The sequence below is a fragment of the Cotesia typhae genome, unplaced genomic scaffold (genome assembly GCF_013202065.1).
Source record: "Cotesia typhae breed Kobodo isofemale line unplaced genomic scaffold, CoteBio_Ctyphae contig_4, whole genome shotgun sequence".
Taxonomy (NCBI): Eukaryota; Metazoa; Arthropoda; class Insecta; order Hymenoptera; family Braconidae; genus Cotesia; species Cotesia typhae.
In genome coordinates this window covers 9,331,043-9,346,262 of record NW_027423748.1, presented here as the reverse complement: position 1 = coordinate 9,346,262, position 15,220 = coordinate 9,331,043, and the positions used below count along the sequence as shown (strand labels likewise).

Sequence of the window (15,220 nt, the reverse complement as noted above, 5' to 3'; positions counted from 1 at the left end):
GATATGGCCAAAAATAGGTTTGACTTCACTTGTAAATTATTTTTTTTGGGGTTAAATTTTTTGAATAAAAATAATAATACAACACCTTTAAAGTCGGTTCAAAATGAAAATTATAGATTGTATTTATTAATTTTAAGCATTTACACAGTCTCTACTTGACCTTTCCGACGACTTTTTTTAATTTGTTGACTTTGCGGTGAAGTAAAGGAAGTTTCTTCTGAATGTTTATTCATCACAGCTGATTCGCTATTAATTGATAAATTTAAGATAGGTATTTCATCCCTATCAGAGGAACTAGCGGACCCGTTGACAGTCAGCGAGGATTTTCTCAGTCGCATATCTTCCAAGGGAATCTCTTCGCTGCGAGGTCTGGGCATTTTCGGGGAGCTGTCGCGAGACCTCAAACTACTGTCTTGAGACCTTCCACTCGGACTGGCGTCTTCACGCCGAGCTCTCGGTGTCTCTTTCCGCATTTGCGCAGCAAATCCTGGCACTTTGTTAACCATAAACATTGGTCTTGGTTGATCTTTAGGTCTCTGACCTCTTCCAGCCATTCCTAAAAAAAAAAATATAGAAATTTATAATAAAAAAAATTATTTTAATTCGGGTTGGTATTTTTTTTATAAATTCTATGGGTTAAAGTTAGTGTATTTAATTACGTTCATTACGAATACCAAATAGAGCGTAATTAGGGGGAGTTGAACAGCTTGGGAGGTTTGTTGGAATGTCCAAAAGCCGGGCTATTTGACTCATCTTCTTTTGTCTTGCTTTGATGCGTCCTTTGCTTAATCTGGATATAAAGAAAAATATTTTTTAGTATTGAATAATTATATAAATAATTTTTTTCTTTTTTAGTGTTAATTTTTAGATATTAAATTAATTAAATATTAATTTAAAATTTTTATAGTTTACAAGTCATCGCAGCCTCATAGTGACTGCAAGATTGCTATTTTATAAATTAATGAATTAAATTAAATTAATTAATTTAATTAAATACCTTTGTTTTGCAGCCATACATCGAATATGATCATCAAAAATAAACTTTGCCGAAAGAAGAGGTAGCTTGTTGGTAGAACTACTGGTTGGTTTATGAATAGTCAAATGAAGACACCTAGAATCATCTTTGTCGCCAGCGACTTCGATATCCTGAAGAAATCCCACTAATTTTGCTACACCCCATCCTAATTTTCTCGTATCAGGTTCTACGAGAATCAATTGAATAACATCAATTACCAAGAATCGTTTTATCTTTTGTCCATCTTTCCAGAGCACCGTGCAAGCGATCAAATCACTGTTATCTAATATAAAGTAAAACAATAAACAGTTTTAATACTCATAACTATAAATATTTTTGAATACCATTCAGGAAGTTATAGGCATTGAAATTCCCAAACGAGTTTAATGAAATATAAAAACGGGAATAACTTTTACTTAGGTCAAGAACGTTGTTAACCTGGACACAATTCGCCGGGTTAGTAAGTGGTAATTGTGTTTCTGTCTCTTTATTCAGTGTCAATGACAGCTCACGGATTATAAAAAACACTCGGATTGCTCGGCGAGCTCTCTCGACCTATTTAAAAAGATAAATATCATGTTAGTCGTATTATTTATTTGCTAGAGTTATTTATTTATAAAATTACTAAGTACCTCGCCACAAGGTAGTCGCTTCGTAAACTCAATCCCAGTCATTGGAGTACCAGTTGGTGGCAATAAAATATTACTATCCATCATCAACCATTCAACGTTTAATGGTTTTTTTTGCACTTCAACGTATTCATCTTCAAACATATCCAAAAAGATATCTTCACTCTGTAAATTAAAATAATAGTGTGAAAAATTTTTAGTTATTTTTAAATAAATTTTTTATTTATTATCAGATTATTATTATTATTCGAAAATTAATAATAATAATAATAATGTTTTTATGAGTTATAATATTTTAGACTGCAAAATAAAAAAATTTTTTTTTTTAAATAATCATCATTATTAATTTAGTAGATTAATTAAAATCTAGTTAAATTAATAAAGTATTTTGTCGACTAATTAAAGACTATTGTTCGAGTTCTCGACTCTAATTAAACAGTTACCAATAATTACTGTATTTGTCAATTAAAACTTATCTAAAGTGCTGATAATACTTTCGATAAAACTCAGTAGGTGATCTAAAAAACTATTATTAAAAAATAAAATCGTAAATTTATTGGACTGGCGTCACCATCCTTTCTTTCGATTCCTCATTAAAATTATGAACAGTATAAAAATCCGATTAATTCTCCCTCGATATCAGTATCAAAAATTGTTCCTAAAATGAAGCTGATCTCTACGTTTCTGGTAAGTGTTAACACTTAATCATGATTTAAAATATTTATCTGGGAAATTATACAAGTTATCCGTTTAAAATTTTCACAGATTTCAGCGGCGGTACTCGTGGTTTTACTTGTCGTAAAGCCCGCGGATTCTTGTCCACCAAAACCAAGTCGACCTCCAGAAAATCAAATGAAATGGTGAGTACGGACGAATGACGAAAAGAAAACAACTGATAATTACGAAGATGAGACCTGGAAAATGCAACGGAGAAATCACGACAAAAAGGAACGTTATCATGAAGTCGGCAGTCAGCATGAGCTGATAATAGATCACGAGGCACATGATGTTGATGATTATCGCATTAATAAACCGGGGAGACAGTCTCATCGCTGGATAGATCATACTGAAAGCGCTGTTACTAACGAATATAAAAAAACTTGGGAACCCGCGTTTTAATCGGGAAGAAATAATTTTAAAAAGTCATAAAGATAAAAAAAAAGAAAAAGACTAATTAATTTTTTTTTTTTTCAGTTTAGAAGTTATTATTATTATTATTATTATTTCTTCCAAAAAGTTAAAAAAAATAATTTTGACTTACTTTATAAAAATTTCTCAACAACGCAGTACTCTGCTCTCTTGCAGATTCAATTGCTGCTAAATGTGCATCACATAACAAACTTTGTCCATCAGACATAACGATTTTCAATAATAATTTAACACACAACTCCAACGTTACAAGCCGTATTTTAGCGTCTATAAAAAATAAATATTAATATTGAAAAAATCTTTTATCATTAAAATTAATATCTCTAGACTAAAATGCTTTTTAAAATATAATTATTTATTAACTTACTGTTTTGGCAACTCATTGAAATAACATTAATTAATTTTTCTACTAATGCTTCATTATACCAACTATTAGACATTTCTTTTTGTAGACGACTTAACAAAAAATCAAGCGTTTCATCATTAACACCCTGGAAAAAAAAAATATTTTACTTATAATTTTTAATACTGTAATAAAAAATTATAAAAAAGAAAAAAAAAATTGTTACCTCATTACTTATAAGAGCATAAAGTAAACAAAGTCCAAAAAGCGCCGCGTAGTCATTTTCTGTACATTGCAATGAGCTAACAATAGTATCAAGAAAAGGCCTAGACACAGCGGGCCCATTGGACAATCCTTCTTGAATTTTAGAAGACACAGGACTCTCGAGAGCCAATCTCTCCTTTTCTTCATCTGTAACATTAAGATGCTTTATTTTATCATCCAAATTATCGAGCTTCACGATATCTGAATCCGAAGACTCTGGCAGTTCTTCACTTGTACAACTCAATGGTGACGAATCATTAGATGAAACCACATCGATAGTCGGACTCTGGGCCTCGGAAATTCCACTCAAGCTTTCTAAAGACTTCTCCAAGCTTTCAGTGGGTGGTGCAAAAGCTATTGACTTATCAGTCTTGAGATCATACTCTTCTAACATTCTATTTGCTCCGTTTTCGATTATCACAGAGTCGGATTTCAGGATTACTGACGCTAGGGTACGTACTAGAGGTCCGTGCGAGACGATTAAAAATACTTGAGACAGTAGAAAAAGTGATACGACCACGCTGACATGTTTTCGTTCTTCTTGGGTTGAGTGGCTTGATAAATTTTTTGATTTAGTCAGCGAGTAAACGTACAAAGGAACTAGTAATTTATGAAGCAAGTGCTCTGATAACACCGCGTTCAAGTCCTCGATATTTAAACAAAGAATGTCGTTTAAATAATGTAAGTGGTCTAAATGTTCTGCTACTAAATCCGCTAATCTATTTTGACTTTGATGGCTGTAATTAATTATAAAAAAAAAAAAAAAAAAAAAAATGATTTAAATCAAGAAAAATTTCTTCTTAATTATTTTTTTAATAATTCACAAAGTGACTGCAAGGTTGCTAGTTAATTATTATTATTGTTATTATTGAATAAAAAATAAATTATCAACTTACTCTGCGTCATTTCGAACACATGTATCAAGTTCAATGATATGATTTCCGATAAACCAGACTAAATTACTAAAATAAGGAGCCGCCGTGCGGTCACGTATAAAAGCGAGCATCGAAGCATCTTCTACGCGGTACACATTTAATGTCAGTGTACGCACAGCTATTCTCACCATCCCCTCAGAGTGGTTGAAAAATTTAATGGCTTCGGTGTACAATGGAAAATCTTTTGTATGCTACAATAAATAAAAATAGTAAAAATTTTATTAATAATAAATAATAAATTGAAACTACTCACTAAAAACTGCCAACTAAATTGTAAATTAAAACGAAAAAATGAATAAGTATACCTTGTTTACCTCGTTATAAAAAAAATGAATGGTATGTGCATTCAATTTTAAACTTAATGTCTTTAGAAAACTTATGTAGTAAGCCATTACTTCTTCGTCGCTAAAGTCAAATTTGTGCACGATTATGCTATTTACATGATTGTTACTCAACAAATAATCTGTAAAAAAATTTATTTTTATTTTAACTCTTTAAAAAAGTTTTTTATAAATATTATTTTTAAATATCTTACACAGAGATGTTTCATTTCTTATATTTTCAAATAATATGTTGAGCGTTTGAAGAAGTTGAACACAGACATAACTACCACATTTTTGTTTCATTATCCTGAGAAAGAATGATAGCATATTTTTTTCTAAAAAAAAGCTGAAAAAAAAAATTTATTTAAAATTTTTTAAAAATTAACAGTTGTCAGCTAACTTTAGTATAATGTACTTTTAAACGTTTATTGCATCAATTTTTATATCATCAAACAAGTAAAATTTTAAAAAATTTTCTTTGTTTCTAGTCATTTATCTATTAGCTCTCAAGCTATATTATGTCATGAGATAATGAGACTATGTAATTAATTTAAAAGAAAATATAATAATAAAGTTAGCGAAAGTTTTTAATATTTTGATTTTTTTTTTTTTTTTTTTTTTTTTTAATAATTTTTCAATAAAAAAAATCCTAAAAAGTTCCACATGTGAAAATTAATAAAAATTACAAGTGAAAATTTTTAGAAGAATTTTTTTCTTGTAATTGATTTAATAATAAAAAAAATTTTTTAATTAACAGCTGACGGCTAACTTCAGTATTATATTTTTTTAATTAAGTAAAAAATTTTTAAATGTCTTACTCGAAGACACTGCTATCATTTTGATCTCCCCAGATTAAAATTTCAGCAATACATCTGAGAGTTTCAACAAGTAGACCTCTATTGTTGTCAGACACTGTTTGATTTTTCGATAATACATTATAAAGATATCTGAAATAAAAATAACTCAAGTAAGTAATTAAAAAAAAAAATAGTAATAAATTTTATTTTAAATATAAAAATAAACTTACTTGAGATGCTCAAGCGAGTGTGGATTTTTGGGTTTCCAAAGACCACCACCAAACCAACTGCGACTCCGAAACATGATTGATCACAATATATTTTATATTTTATAAATGGTAATAACAAAAACAAAATATAATTTATCTATTAAATATCAATGATTATTAGCTAATAAATAGATTAGCCGATTCATCAATTTAGACATAGTCGTAAGTGTTTTATCCTTATGATTAATTTTTTTATCTGATAATCATCGTCATGCATCGTCACTAATCATCTTTATTGTTCGGAATAAATAATAACTTTTTTATTAATCAGACAATTTTTTTTTTTTCACATTCCATTAAATATATTTTTTATTCCTTGCAATTTATAGCACGAGTATCAACTCTCCGTTTTCTAAATGGTCTGCCTTCACATTTTTGAGTGACATATTGATGAAAAAAAATTTATAAATAAGTCCCAACTGTTGTGTACATTATCTGATGATTTTGTTTGATTTTTGTCATTTATTCGCGACACGAGATTAAAAATATTATTCACGTTTCTTGTTCTTGAGCAACAACGTCATTAAATACAAACATCAGGGGAGGTTAGTTTTCATTGGATCGCCAATCACACAGATGTAGTCCACATGTAAGTGATGTCAAGTCGTCGGTAAGAGACCAAGTTTACTAAAAAAAATTTTTTTATATCATTTTTAATATTATTTATTCATTTTTTAATAATACTGAAGTTAGCAGTCAGCTGTTAATTTTAAAAATTTTTCTAATAAATCAATTACAATAAAAAATGCTTCTGAATATTTTCACTTGTAATTTTTATTAATTTTCACATATGAAACTTTTTAGTTTAATTTTTTTTTTATAATAATTTAATTGCTATAAATATCTAAAAAAATGTTATATCTGTCAACTTCAGTGTCATTATTTTTAATATTTACAACTTTAGATTTTTGACAGCTGATATTTATTTTTTTTAGGAATTTTTAAAAAAACTACTGTACCTACTGTGCTTAGAAATTTGAGGTTATTTGAGGTATACCATTAAAAACACATGTGTTTGCTGTCTGCTGAGTATCAATGTTAATTGAATACATTTATGAATTTTATTATTATTTATCTTATTATAAATAAAGTTTTTATATATTTATTTATTTAACTGATGAAAAACGGGAATTAATAATGAGAGTTTTAGAACTTTATTCAGGTATTGGTGGAATGCACTATGCTTTTGAAAGTAAGTTATCAAAATGTCATTTTTTATTTTCATATAAATTAAAAAAAAATGTTTTTTCCACACAATTAATTTATATTAAAAAATATTCTTAATAAATTTGCACATGTAATTTTTTTTTAAATTTTAAGCAGTAATTATTTATTCTTCCGACAGAAAGCGGAATACCAGGAACAATAGTAGCAGCAATTGAAATTAGCACAGTAGCCAATGAAGTATATAAACACAATTTTCCATCAACAAAACTAATAAACAGGAACATCGGTTCACTGACAGTGAAAGACATTGAAGATCTGAAGATAGACAGTATATTTATGAGTCCGCCATGTCAACCATTTACACGGAATGGTCTTCAAAAAGACATCGAGGATGCCAGAACGATATCTTTCTTTCACATTCTAGAATTAATTCCCGAATTAAAAAATTTAAAGTATATATTATTAGAAAATGTTGAGCCTTTTTCAAAGTCAGTGTCTCGCGATATATTAATTTCCTGTTTGCAAAACATCGGATTTAATTACCGCGAGTGTATTTTAAACCCGAGTGATTTTGGAGTTCCTAACAGCAGGTCCAGATATTTTTTAATAGCGAAAAAAAATGACTTGGCATTTTGTTTGTCAAAATATTCGTCAGACATCACAGCTGACTTGATTCTGGAAGTTTTGTCTAAATCGCAGAGATTCAAAGTCTTCAAGAACAAACATCCTGAGTACCTCACGAATGACTGGATTAAATTGACCGAAATTGTCTCTAACTCTAATGACATTGACACTCAAGAGTACAACTTACCAGAGTCAATATTAAATAAATACGTCAAAGTACTGGACATTAGAAGCCCAGACTCGAAAGGATCTTGTTGCTTCACTTCAGCTTATGGGCGTTATGCTGAAGGAACTGGATCAGTTTTTTCTCCCTTGCTTAGCTCGGACGTTGAGGAAAAAATTTATCAACTAAAAAATAATGAACAATTGACTAATTATTCGGATATTATTAAAAGTTTAAGGCTGCGTTATTTTACACCCAGTGAGGTATCAAGACTCATGTGTTTTCCTGATAAATTTACGTTCCCCAGTACCATAAGTAAGCGGCAAAGGTATAAATTAATTGGGAATTCTATAAACGTTCACATTGTTAGTCTGTTAATTATCCTTCTAGACCATGTACCTGATTCAAATTTATAAAGATAAGAAATGTTAATTAATATTTACCTATGTTTTAAATTTAAATATTTATTTTATTGACAAATAAATATTTTTCATAAAAATTTAATATACTTAAAATTATTACATACATTTACACCCGTGTACCTTTAAATTAAATTATATGAAACTGAATTTAACTAAAAAATTATAAAAATGTATTTTTTACAACTAATTAATTATTATTATTTTTTTTGTCGTAAATTAATAAACTAAATATTTAATATTTATGATAGAAAATAAATTAATCTGAAGTATTGCAGATGAAATTTAAATAGTTTCTAATTCATGAGGAATAGGAATTTTTCTTTCAGCAACGAATCTCTTCAACGCCAAGTACTTGGAGTGCCAGGTCTCAATTTCCTTGCGCATCAACTCGTTGTTTTCTTGCATCAACTCCATGTCACGAATTTCCTGAGTTTTTTCCGTTTCTAGCTCATCTTTCTGCTCGAGTCTTTTAGTCCTGCAGCTGGCAGCGTAGCCACGGTTCTTCAATGTTCTTCTGCGTTGTTTCATTCGCACTATTTCATCGCGGGATAATCCACGCAGTTTCAGTTGGCGGTTCAAGTCACGGACTGATATTGTCACCAGCTCGTCGTCGCTTATGTCCAAGCAGGGGCTTGGTGATATTGGATCCTGTTTAATTAATAATTTAAAATTATTTTAATAAATCAATTACAATAAAAAAATACTTCTAAAAATTTTCACTTGTTATTTTTTTTTATTTTTACATGTGAAACTTTTTAATTAAATTTTTTTTTATAATAATTTAATTGCTATAAGATTCTAAAAAAATTTTTAATATTTGTCAATTTTAAAAATTTTTTTAATAAATCAATTACAATAAAAAAATTCTCACTTGTAATTTTTATTAATTTTTTCATGTGAAATTTTTTAATTTTTTTTTTTTCCAAAATGAAATAAATATTTTCTAAATAATAACCATGAGTTACTCACAAACATATTAGCCACACACACGCACTTATATTACACACGTACACAACACACAAAACTACAAATGTCAAGAAAATATCAGCTGTACCTTCCCATGAATTTGAATATCAGCGATTAAATAATAATTAAATAATTACCATTTTAACAGAGCGCCTTCCTTCCATTTTAAGGTTCAAGTTACAATGCTACAATAATCCAGGAAAGCTTTTTCTTTCCGTTTTTCGTCTTTATAATTAAAACTATTTTGCTGAATCATTCTTCAACAGGATAGAGAGCAGAAGGTTGTTTATGTTTGTGTTTGTCAGTTTCTGTATTCATACCTAACCTTACTAACACACATTTAATTTTAAGCAAAAGCTTAAGGCGAGTTTTCATAAATAATTTTTTGACAGCTGATTGAAAACTTGGTAAAAAGTATTTATAATTTTTTTAATAAATAAAAATAAAATAATTTTTACTTTAATCAAAACATTAATTTATAAATAAATTGTTTTGATTAATTAAAAATAAATAAAAAAATAATTTACCATAAAATTTTATTTTTAAATTTGCTTATTATAGGTCAAAACATAATTACATTCATACACGGTGTTTGAAATTAATCAATAAAAAATATATATTGAAATATATAACAAACACAAATAATATAATGAGTTTATCTGAGTCCACGTGTGTTTCAAAGAAATTAAATTTTGAATTTATGTACTGGAGTTAATAATAATTATTACTCATGAATAACTTAATTAAACGGTTTGTTTATTATTATTTTATTAATTTATTAATTAATTAATATTAAGTTATTATTTGTTTTATTTGTATGCAAAGATTGCAGGTAGATGATGCAATTGTTTTCTTACTGTGTTTGTTTTTTTTTTTTTTTTTTTTTTTCAAACATTAATTAAGCCGGTAATTAAATAAGTTTTATTATTACAGCTGTAGGTTCTTCAATTATAAATTTAAGCAATTGACTGTCATTCATCGGAGAGTTACAAATATCAAGATTAACCCAGCAGTGATGACAGGTAGTGAATTTGATTTGCGGTTGGAAAATAAAAATGATTGGGATTCTATGGAATTTTTCTCATGGTTAAAAAAGTCAGCGCCGATTTTTCCTGTCAATGCTTCCAAAGTATGTTTACTTAATTTTTTTTTTTTTTTAATAATTACTTGTAATAATAAATTGATTTTTGACTCAGGTAACTATCATTCATGAACCAACAGTATTTTATTCAACTTTGATAGAAAAATGTAAGCAAGCTGAGAGAAGAATAACACTTGCATCTCTTTATTTGGGAACTGGAAAACTTGAAGGGGATTTGGTAGGTTCGTATGTACCATTATAATGGTACAAAATATTTTAAATAATTTTTTAATTAATTTATTAATAATAATTCTAAAATTGAGACATTTTATAATTTTATAAAATTTTTAACAAATAAATTAAAGTAAGAAAAATTTATCCAAAAAATTCTATTTTTAGAAGCTTTAATTATTAATAAATTAAATACTAAAAAATTAAAAAATAACTTTGATTATTATTATCAGGTTCAAGCAATAGAAAAATCAGTCAATTCAAGCAATGGTCACTTAAAAGTAAATATCCTGTTGGATTACATGAGAGGTTCACGTGGTCAAAACAATTCCCGAACGATGTTGGAACCTTTACTCAAGAGCCAATGGGTTGATAATATTAAAATACATTTATATCATACCCCAAAATTACGGGGCTTACTCAAGAAATTTATACCAAATCGCTTTAATGAGTTAATAGGATTACAACATATGAAAGTTTATATTTTTGATGATTCTCTTATTATCAGCGGGTAAGTTTAAAATTTTTTTTCAGCAAATAAATAAAATAAATAAATAATTTACAGAGCTAATTTGAGTAACGACTACTTCATGAACCGGCAAGATCGTTACTTTCTCATCGAAGACTGTAAAGAATTATGTGATTTTTACAACGATTTAATATCTCAAGTATCAGAATTCAGTTTCCGATTGTTACCTGATAATTCAACTTTATTCGACACCAAGTCGAGTCCTCACCCGTTTGAAAGTTCAACGGTGGACTTTGTATCAGCAGCTCAAAGCCGGATCCGTAAGTTTTACTTCAATGAATTGGATAAACGTCAAGCTGCCAGTGACACCAGCACAGACACGTGGGTATTTCCGCTGATTCAAATGGGCCAGCTGGGAATCTATCATGATAATGAAATCACTTTGAAATTATTAAAAACCGCGCCGCCAGGAGCTAGCCTCAGGTTCGCGACGGGGTACTTTAATTTGACGGCTGAGTACTCAAGTGCCTTGATACAGGACTGCAAAGCTTCAGTCCAACTACTCACTGCTCATCCGACAGCTAATGGTTTCTTTGGTTTGTAATTTAAATTTTATTTTTTAAATAATTTTTTTTTTACTTTAAAAATTAATAGAAATTATTTAAAAAAAAAATAGAAGCCAAAGGAGTAGCCGGTGGAATTCCAGCAGCGTATACTTTAATAGAAAAATCATTTTATAAGTCTTGCGAACGTCTAGGAATTGACGAACGTATCAATCTGCGAGAGTATGTTCGTAGTGGCTGGACATACCATGTCAAAGGTCTCTGGTATACTTTACCAAATCACAAAAAACCTTCGTTCACTTTAATCGGTTCATCAAATTTTGGTAAATTATTATTTTTTTTTTTTTTTAATTTTAGTTCATACTATTAAGAGAATAAGAAATAATTAATTTTTATCTTTCGCAGGTTATCGATCAGTAAATCGTGATCTAGAAACCCAGATAGCCATAGTAACAAAAAATGATAAACTACAGAATGATTTGCATGAAGAATACGATAGATTGTATAAAATTTCACAGAAAGTTACCAGTACTTCGTTGGCTCAGCAGGATCGAATAGCTCCAACTTGGGTTTACGCTGCAGTATTTTTATTTCGATACTTTTTTTAAAATAATTCTCGTTTCAATAAAAAAATTTTTTTTAAAAATACGTATCAATAATTTTTTTAATTTTTATTAAAAATTTCATCGCTTTACATAATTATATTCAACAATTTATTTAAATTTGAACACAATATTGCATGTTAAAAGTGAGCACACAAAAATCAAATATTACATACTGTTAAAAGTGAGCATATAAAAATAAAAAAAAATGTATCAAATATTGTTATCTTATCCCTGAGTTTAAAATATTTTTAACCAATAAAATAAAATTTTTGAACAAAAAATTATTCAAATTTGAATATATTAAAATTAACAATTTTAAGTTAATTTTTTAAAATAATTTAGGACTAAAATATAAATGAAAAATATCAGGTATAATATTCTATAAGTAAAGTGATAAAATTTGTAAATATTGAAATTACCATAAAGTACACCTAGCACCACAGCAGAGTGGTTAATCAAAATCATCAAAATTCGCCAAATTGAAACCATTATTTTGTTACAGCGCATCCTAACTCTCTTTCCCCAATAGAATACCCACCGAGAGGGTATAAAAACCGTAAACCGTGGGTACAGACAAAAAATCCCGATGATTGTTTACTTGTCGTCAATAGGTATAATTTCCTCCTTGACAAAAAATTCCACAACTTCTTCTTCAACATTTTTGGTATCTGAATCCAAATTATCAGTGTCAATATTATATCTCAACTCCATGCGGCGTTTCTTCTGGCTGTTCCACTCGTCAATCCTCTTCTCGCGATACTCATTAAACGCCTTCATCAAAGCGCAGCGTTTCTCAATCTGCTCCTTGGAAGCTTTGGTCAGCCGCATTCTGTCCTTGCTCTCGAACTGAGCCGAGTATTTCTTCAAGTTCTTCTTGATCTCCTTGATCTGCTCAGGAGTCAATAGAGTCGGCGGACGAGGCCGCCAGAGCAGTTGGTTAAACGCATTCAGATTGACGCGCTTCAAAATACGCCCCTGGAAGGTCCAAATCCAGTAGCCGTTGTCGACGTTGGTTTTCCAGTTGGACACAGCTGTGACAACGAACCGCCCAGTGGGGTCCCACTCGACGTCCGAAGTTTGGTAGTGATCTGTCGAGTTCATGATAGTGAAATCATTGGTGTCAATGAACTCCAAAGCGCCAGCCATAGTAGTTAACCCGGCCAAGACAATGAACTGCCCAGCAGGTGACCAGAACAAGTGGTTGCATGCTTTCTTCTCTAATTTCTTCAGCAAAGCCGGCTGGTGTCCGTAGCTGACTTCGTAGAAGCTGACATTGACGCTGGGAATTTCTCCGTGAATAATCGCAAATTTGCTACCAACTGGTTCCCAAGCGAAAGCGTGGATCGGCTCCTTCATCTCGACACTGTCCACAGGAATTTGCTTCTCCCGCATGTGGAAGATCTCAAAGTTGTACGACATTCCCGTGTATTTTTGCTCAGTTTTTTCCTTTTTCTTGGCAAACCGGTCGACTTTGACACACAAATAGTCTCCAGATTTTTGCCAGAAGATCTTGCAGTCCGCGACGTTGAATAGATTTTTGTTTCTTATCTCATTGCGGCTGGGAATCTCCAAGAGAGTCACCCGAGCTGGGACATCCTTGTCCTCCGGAACCCAATAAGCGAGAACGTTGTCAGTCGGGGACCAGCTGAAGTCCCGGATTCCTGGAGTCTTGATACTCTTCTTGTCCAAAAGCCCGAATGAGGGAGTCTCGTAGACACTCAAGATATCTTCGCCCATGCAGGCTAGATACTTGTCATCGTGAGACCAGCGGAAAATCGGCCACACTGAGGACCCATCGGGGAAAAATGAACGCTTTTCATGACCAGTAAGGATGTCCCAAATTACGAGACGCTTTTGGTCAGGACCACCGTCCATTCGTGGGGTGTAAGACACTAGGTATCGCTCGCAAGGAGAGTAGTCGATACACTCGACTCCGCTCTGGCTGAATCTTGCCTGTTGCTCGAACTTGGGACCTCCCCATAGAGCGACTCCTGGCTTGTGGAAGGTTGACAGGTAAGTTCCCAATGGCGACCATTTGAAGTAAGTTTCCGTCCAGCGAGCACGCTCTTCTATTAATGTTGGGTCTGGAGCTGAGTTCAGCCAAATTTGCACTGAAACTCCGGCTCCGTTGCCGCAAAGAACTGCGAACTGGTCATAAGCGTCAGGCTCTAGTAGATAGTAGTGCAAGTCGAGAGCTGCGCTGTACGGCTGCGGGGTCGGAGGCTCCCAGTTATCCGGAATTTGTTCGTATTTTTTGAAATCAGTAAATAAGTTTACTTTGAAAGTATGCTGCTTGTCGATTTTGTAGTTGTTGGTTGCTTTCACAGCTGCTGCTGCGTGCAACGGGCTGTTGTACTCCAAGAAAATGTACCTAGATAATAAATATAGTATTAAAAAATGCTACTAAAATTCATGAAAATTAAGTTAGCCGGCATCTAAAATTTTTTGGAATTTCGACTAATTTAATTTTCATTATTAAAAGAATATAATGAAAATTTTGACATTCAATGTACTTAATTTACCCTTTAGTAATTCCATTATCATTCTTGGGATAAAATCGATTAACAATAGTCCCAAACTTTCCAAAAACTTTGTTAATAAGAGTGTTAAATTTTTCCAGACGCTCAGGCTCAACTTGGGGCGTGCCGTCGACGACAATAACCGACTCAACGCCGTCAGTCTCCGACGGTTTTAGCGCTAGCACATCCGACAGTAGATCTGCTCAAAATTACAAATAGAGTGAGTATACATTAACCCAAATATAAATTCAACTGCGATATAAATAAGACAAATTTATAAATAAGTATATTTAGCGTAAAGAATGTTGGAATGTACGGAGTCATGCATTGAAAAAATAATTAATAACTAGTTTTTACCTTCATCAGCGATGTCATCAACGTAATCCTCGGGGTCACTAAAATTCGGCTCCTCGTCTTCGTTCATCCGGTTTTCGTTATTCTCAGCTGGGTCATCGTTCTGATTATTCTTGTCCTTGTCAGCAACGGTCTTCTTCGCCATTTTGCACGACCCACAGCGAGAGATCCGATCTCACTAAGGTTGATCAGGAATTAAAAAACTTTTCTAACCTCTTTTATTTATTTAGAGTGACGGAAATTTCCGTCGAGTGGCAGCACATTCATCTCAGTATACTTTGACATTTTAATAATACTGAAGTTAGCTGTCAGCTGTTAATTTAAAAAATTTT

At 31.1% G+C, this 15,220-nt stretch overlaps 5 protein-coding genes across 11 annotated transcripts; 2 read left to right on the top strand and 3 right to left on the bottom strand.

The window, feature by feature from the left end:
* Positions 1–93: 93 nt before the first annotated feature.
* Positions 94–5,822, bottom strand: Ema (C-type lectin domain containing ema). Of its 5 annotated transcripts, none has more exons than XM_074242997.1 (13): positions 5,686–5,822; positions 5,477–5,605; positions 4,871–5,004; positions 4,641–4,798; positions 4,297–4,526; positions 3,363–4,137; positions 3,161–3,284; positions 2,906–3,060; positions 1,648–1,809; positions 1,426–1,570; positions 998–1,298; positions 660–790; positions 94–556 (listed from the first exon to the last, which is right to left on the bottom strand). In XM_074242997.1, the coding sequence occupies exons 1-13, from the start codon at positions 5,757–5,759 to the stop codon at positions 141–143; spliced, it is 2,934 nt and encodes a 977-aa protein (XP_074099098.1). In that variant the 5' UTR covers positions 5,760–5,822; the 3' UTR covers positions 94–140. The 5 variants fall into 5 exon arrangements, with proteins under 5 accessions (XP_074099098.1, XP_074099103.1, XP_074099101.1 ...); XM_074243002.1 differs by having other exon boundaries at positions 675–790; XM_074243000.1 differs by having other exon boundaries at positions 1,432–1,570.
* A 383-nt stretch (positions 5,823–6,205) lies between these two features.
* On the top strand, positions 6,206–8,211 carry Mt2 (tRNA (cytosine(38)-C(5))-methyltransferase). 2 transcript variants are annotated; one of them, XM_074243010.1, is made up of 3 exons: positions 6,206–6,313; positions 6,660–6,916; positions 7,070–8,211. In XM_074243010.1, exons 2-3 carry the CDS (start codon positions 6,862–6,864, stop codon positions 8,092–8,094), a joined length of 1,080 nt encoding a protein of 359 aa, XP_074099111.1. In that variant the 5' UTR covers positions 6,206–6,313; positions 6,660–6,861; the 3' UTR covers positions 8,095–8,211. The 2 variants fall into 2 exon arrangements, with proteins under 2 accessions (XP_074099111.1, XP_074099110.1); XM_074243009.1 differs by having other exon boundaries at positions 6,217–6,334.
* Positions 8,212–8,362: 151 nt separating this feature from the next.
* Maf-s (MAF bZIP transcription factor K) lies at positions 8,363–9,363 on the bottom strand. 2 transcript variants are annotated; one of them, XM_074243013.1, is made up of 3 exons: positions 9,204–9,275; positions 9,070–9,124; positions 8,363–8,748 (listed from the first exon to the last, which is right to left on the bottom strand). In XM_074243013.1, exons 2-3 carry the CDS (start codon positions 9,073–9,075, stop codon positions 8,383–8,385), a joined length of 372 nt encoding a protein of 123 aa, XP_074099114.1. In that variant the 5' UTR covers positions 9,076–9,124; positions 9,204–9,275; the 3' UTR covers positions 8,363–8,382. The 2 variants fall into 2 exon arrangements, with proteins under 2 accessions (XP_074099114.1, XP_074099113.1); XM_074243012.1 differs by lacking the exon at positions 9,070–9,124 and having other exon boundaries at positions 9,204–9,363.
* Positions 9,364–9,630: 267 nt separating this feature from the next.
* On the top strand, positions 9,631–12,396 carry Pgs1 (Phosphatidylglycerophosphate synthase 1). Its single transcript, XM_074243007.1, has 7 exons — positions 9,631–9,816; positions 10,000–10,195; positions 10,263–10,385; positions 10,612–10,889; positions 10,944–11,443; positions 11,524–11,733; positions 11,816–12,396. Exons 1-7 carry the CDS (start codon positions 9,797–9,799, stop codon positions 12,016–12,018), a joined length of 1,530 nt encoding a protein of 509 aa, XP_074099108.1. The 5' UTR covers positions 9,631–9,796; the 3' UTR covers positions 12,019–12,396.
* Positions 12,397–12,545: 149 nt separating this feature from the next.
* Eif3b (eukaryotic translation initiation factor 3 subunit B) lies at positions 12,546–15,082 on the bottom strand. The gene is made up of 3 exons (XM_074243006.1): positions 14,892–15,082; positions 14,538–14,733; positions 12,546–14,386 (listed from the first exon to the last, which is right to left on the bottom strand). Exons 1-3 carry the CDS (start codon positions 15,031–15,033, stop codon positions 12,610–12,612), a joined length of 2,115 nt encoding a protein of 704 aa, XP_074099107.1. The 5' UTR covers positions 15,034–15,082; the 3' UTR covers positions 12,546–12,609.
* Between the last annotated feature and the right edge of the window lie 138 nt (positions 15,083–15,220).

Coding starts and splice junctions, on each gene's coding strand:
- Ema (XM_074242997.1), bottom strand. CDS start 5,759: ATGTTTCGGAGTCGCAGTTGGTTTGGTGGTGGTCTTTGGAAACCCAAA. Junction 5,005..5,476: donor AATGATAGCAGTGTCTTCGA/GTAAGACATTTA, acceptor TTTTTTTTTCAG/CTTTTTTTTAGAAAAAAATA. Junction 1,810..2,905: donor TGTTGAGAAATTTTTATAAA/GTAAGTCAAAAT, acceptor TTTAATTTACAG/AGTGAAGATATCTTTTTGGA.
- Mt2 (XM_074243010.1), top strand. CDS start 6,862: ATGAGAGTTTTAGAACTTTATTCAGGTATTGGTGGAATGCACTATGCT. Junction 6,917..7,069: donor AATGCACTATGCTTTTGAAA/GTAAGTTATCAA, acceptor TTCTTCCGACAG/AAAGCGGAATACCAGGAACA.
- Maf-s (XM_074243012.1), bottom strand. CDS start 9,230: ATGGAAGGAAGGCGCTCTGTTAAAATG. Junction 8,749..9,203: donor GAAGGCGCTCTGTTAAAATG/GTAATTATTTAA, acceptor TTAATTAAACAG/GATCCAATATCACCAAGCCC.
- Pgs1 (XM_074243007.1), top strand. CDS start 9,797: ATGAATAACTTAATTAAACG. Junction 9,817..9,999: donor ATGAATAACTTAATTAAACG/GTTTGTTTATTA, acceptor TTATTATTACAG/CTGTAGGTTCTTCAATTATA. Junction 10,890..10,943: donor GATTCTCTTATTATCAGCGG/GTAAGTTTAAAA, acceptor AATAATTTACAG/AGCTAATTTGAGTAACGACT.
- Eif3b (XM_074243006.1), bottom strand. CDS start 15,033: ATGGCGAAGAAGACCGTTGCTGACAAGGACAAGAATAATCAGAACGAT. Junction 14,734..14,891: donor TGATGACATCGCTGATGAAG/GTAAAAACTAGT, acceptor AATTTTGAGCAG/ATCTACTGTCGGATGTGCTA. Junction 14,387..14,537: donor GATAATGGAATTACTAAAGG/GTAAATTAAGTA, acceptor TTTATTATCTAG/GTACATTTTCTTGGAGTACA.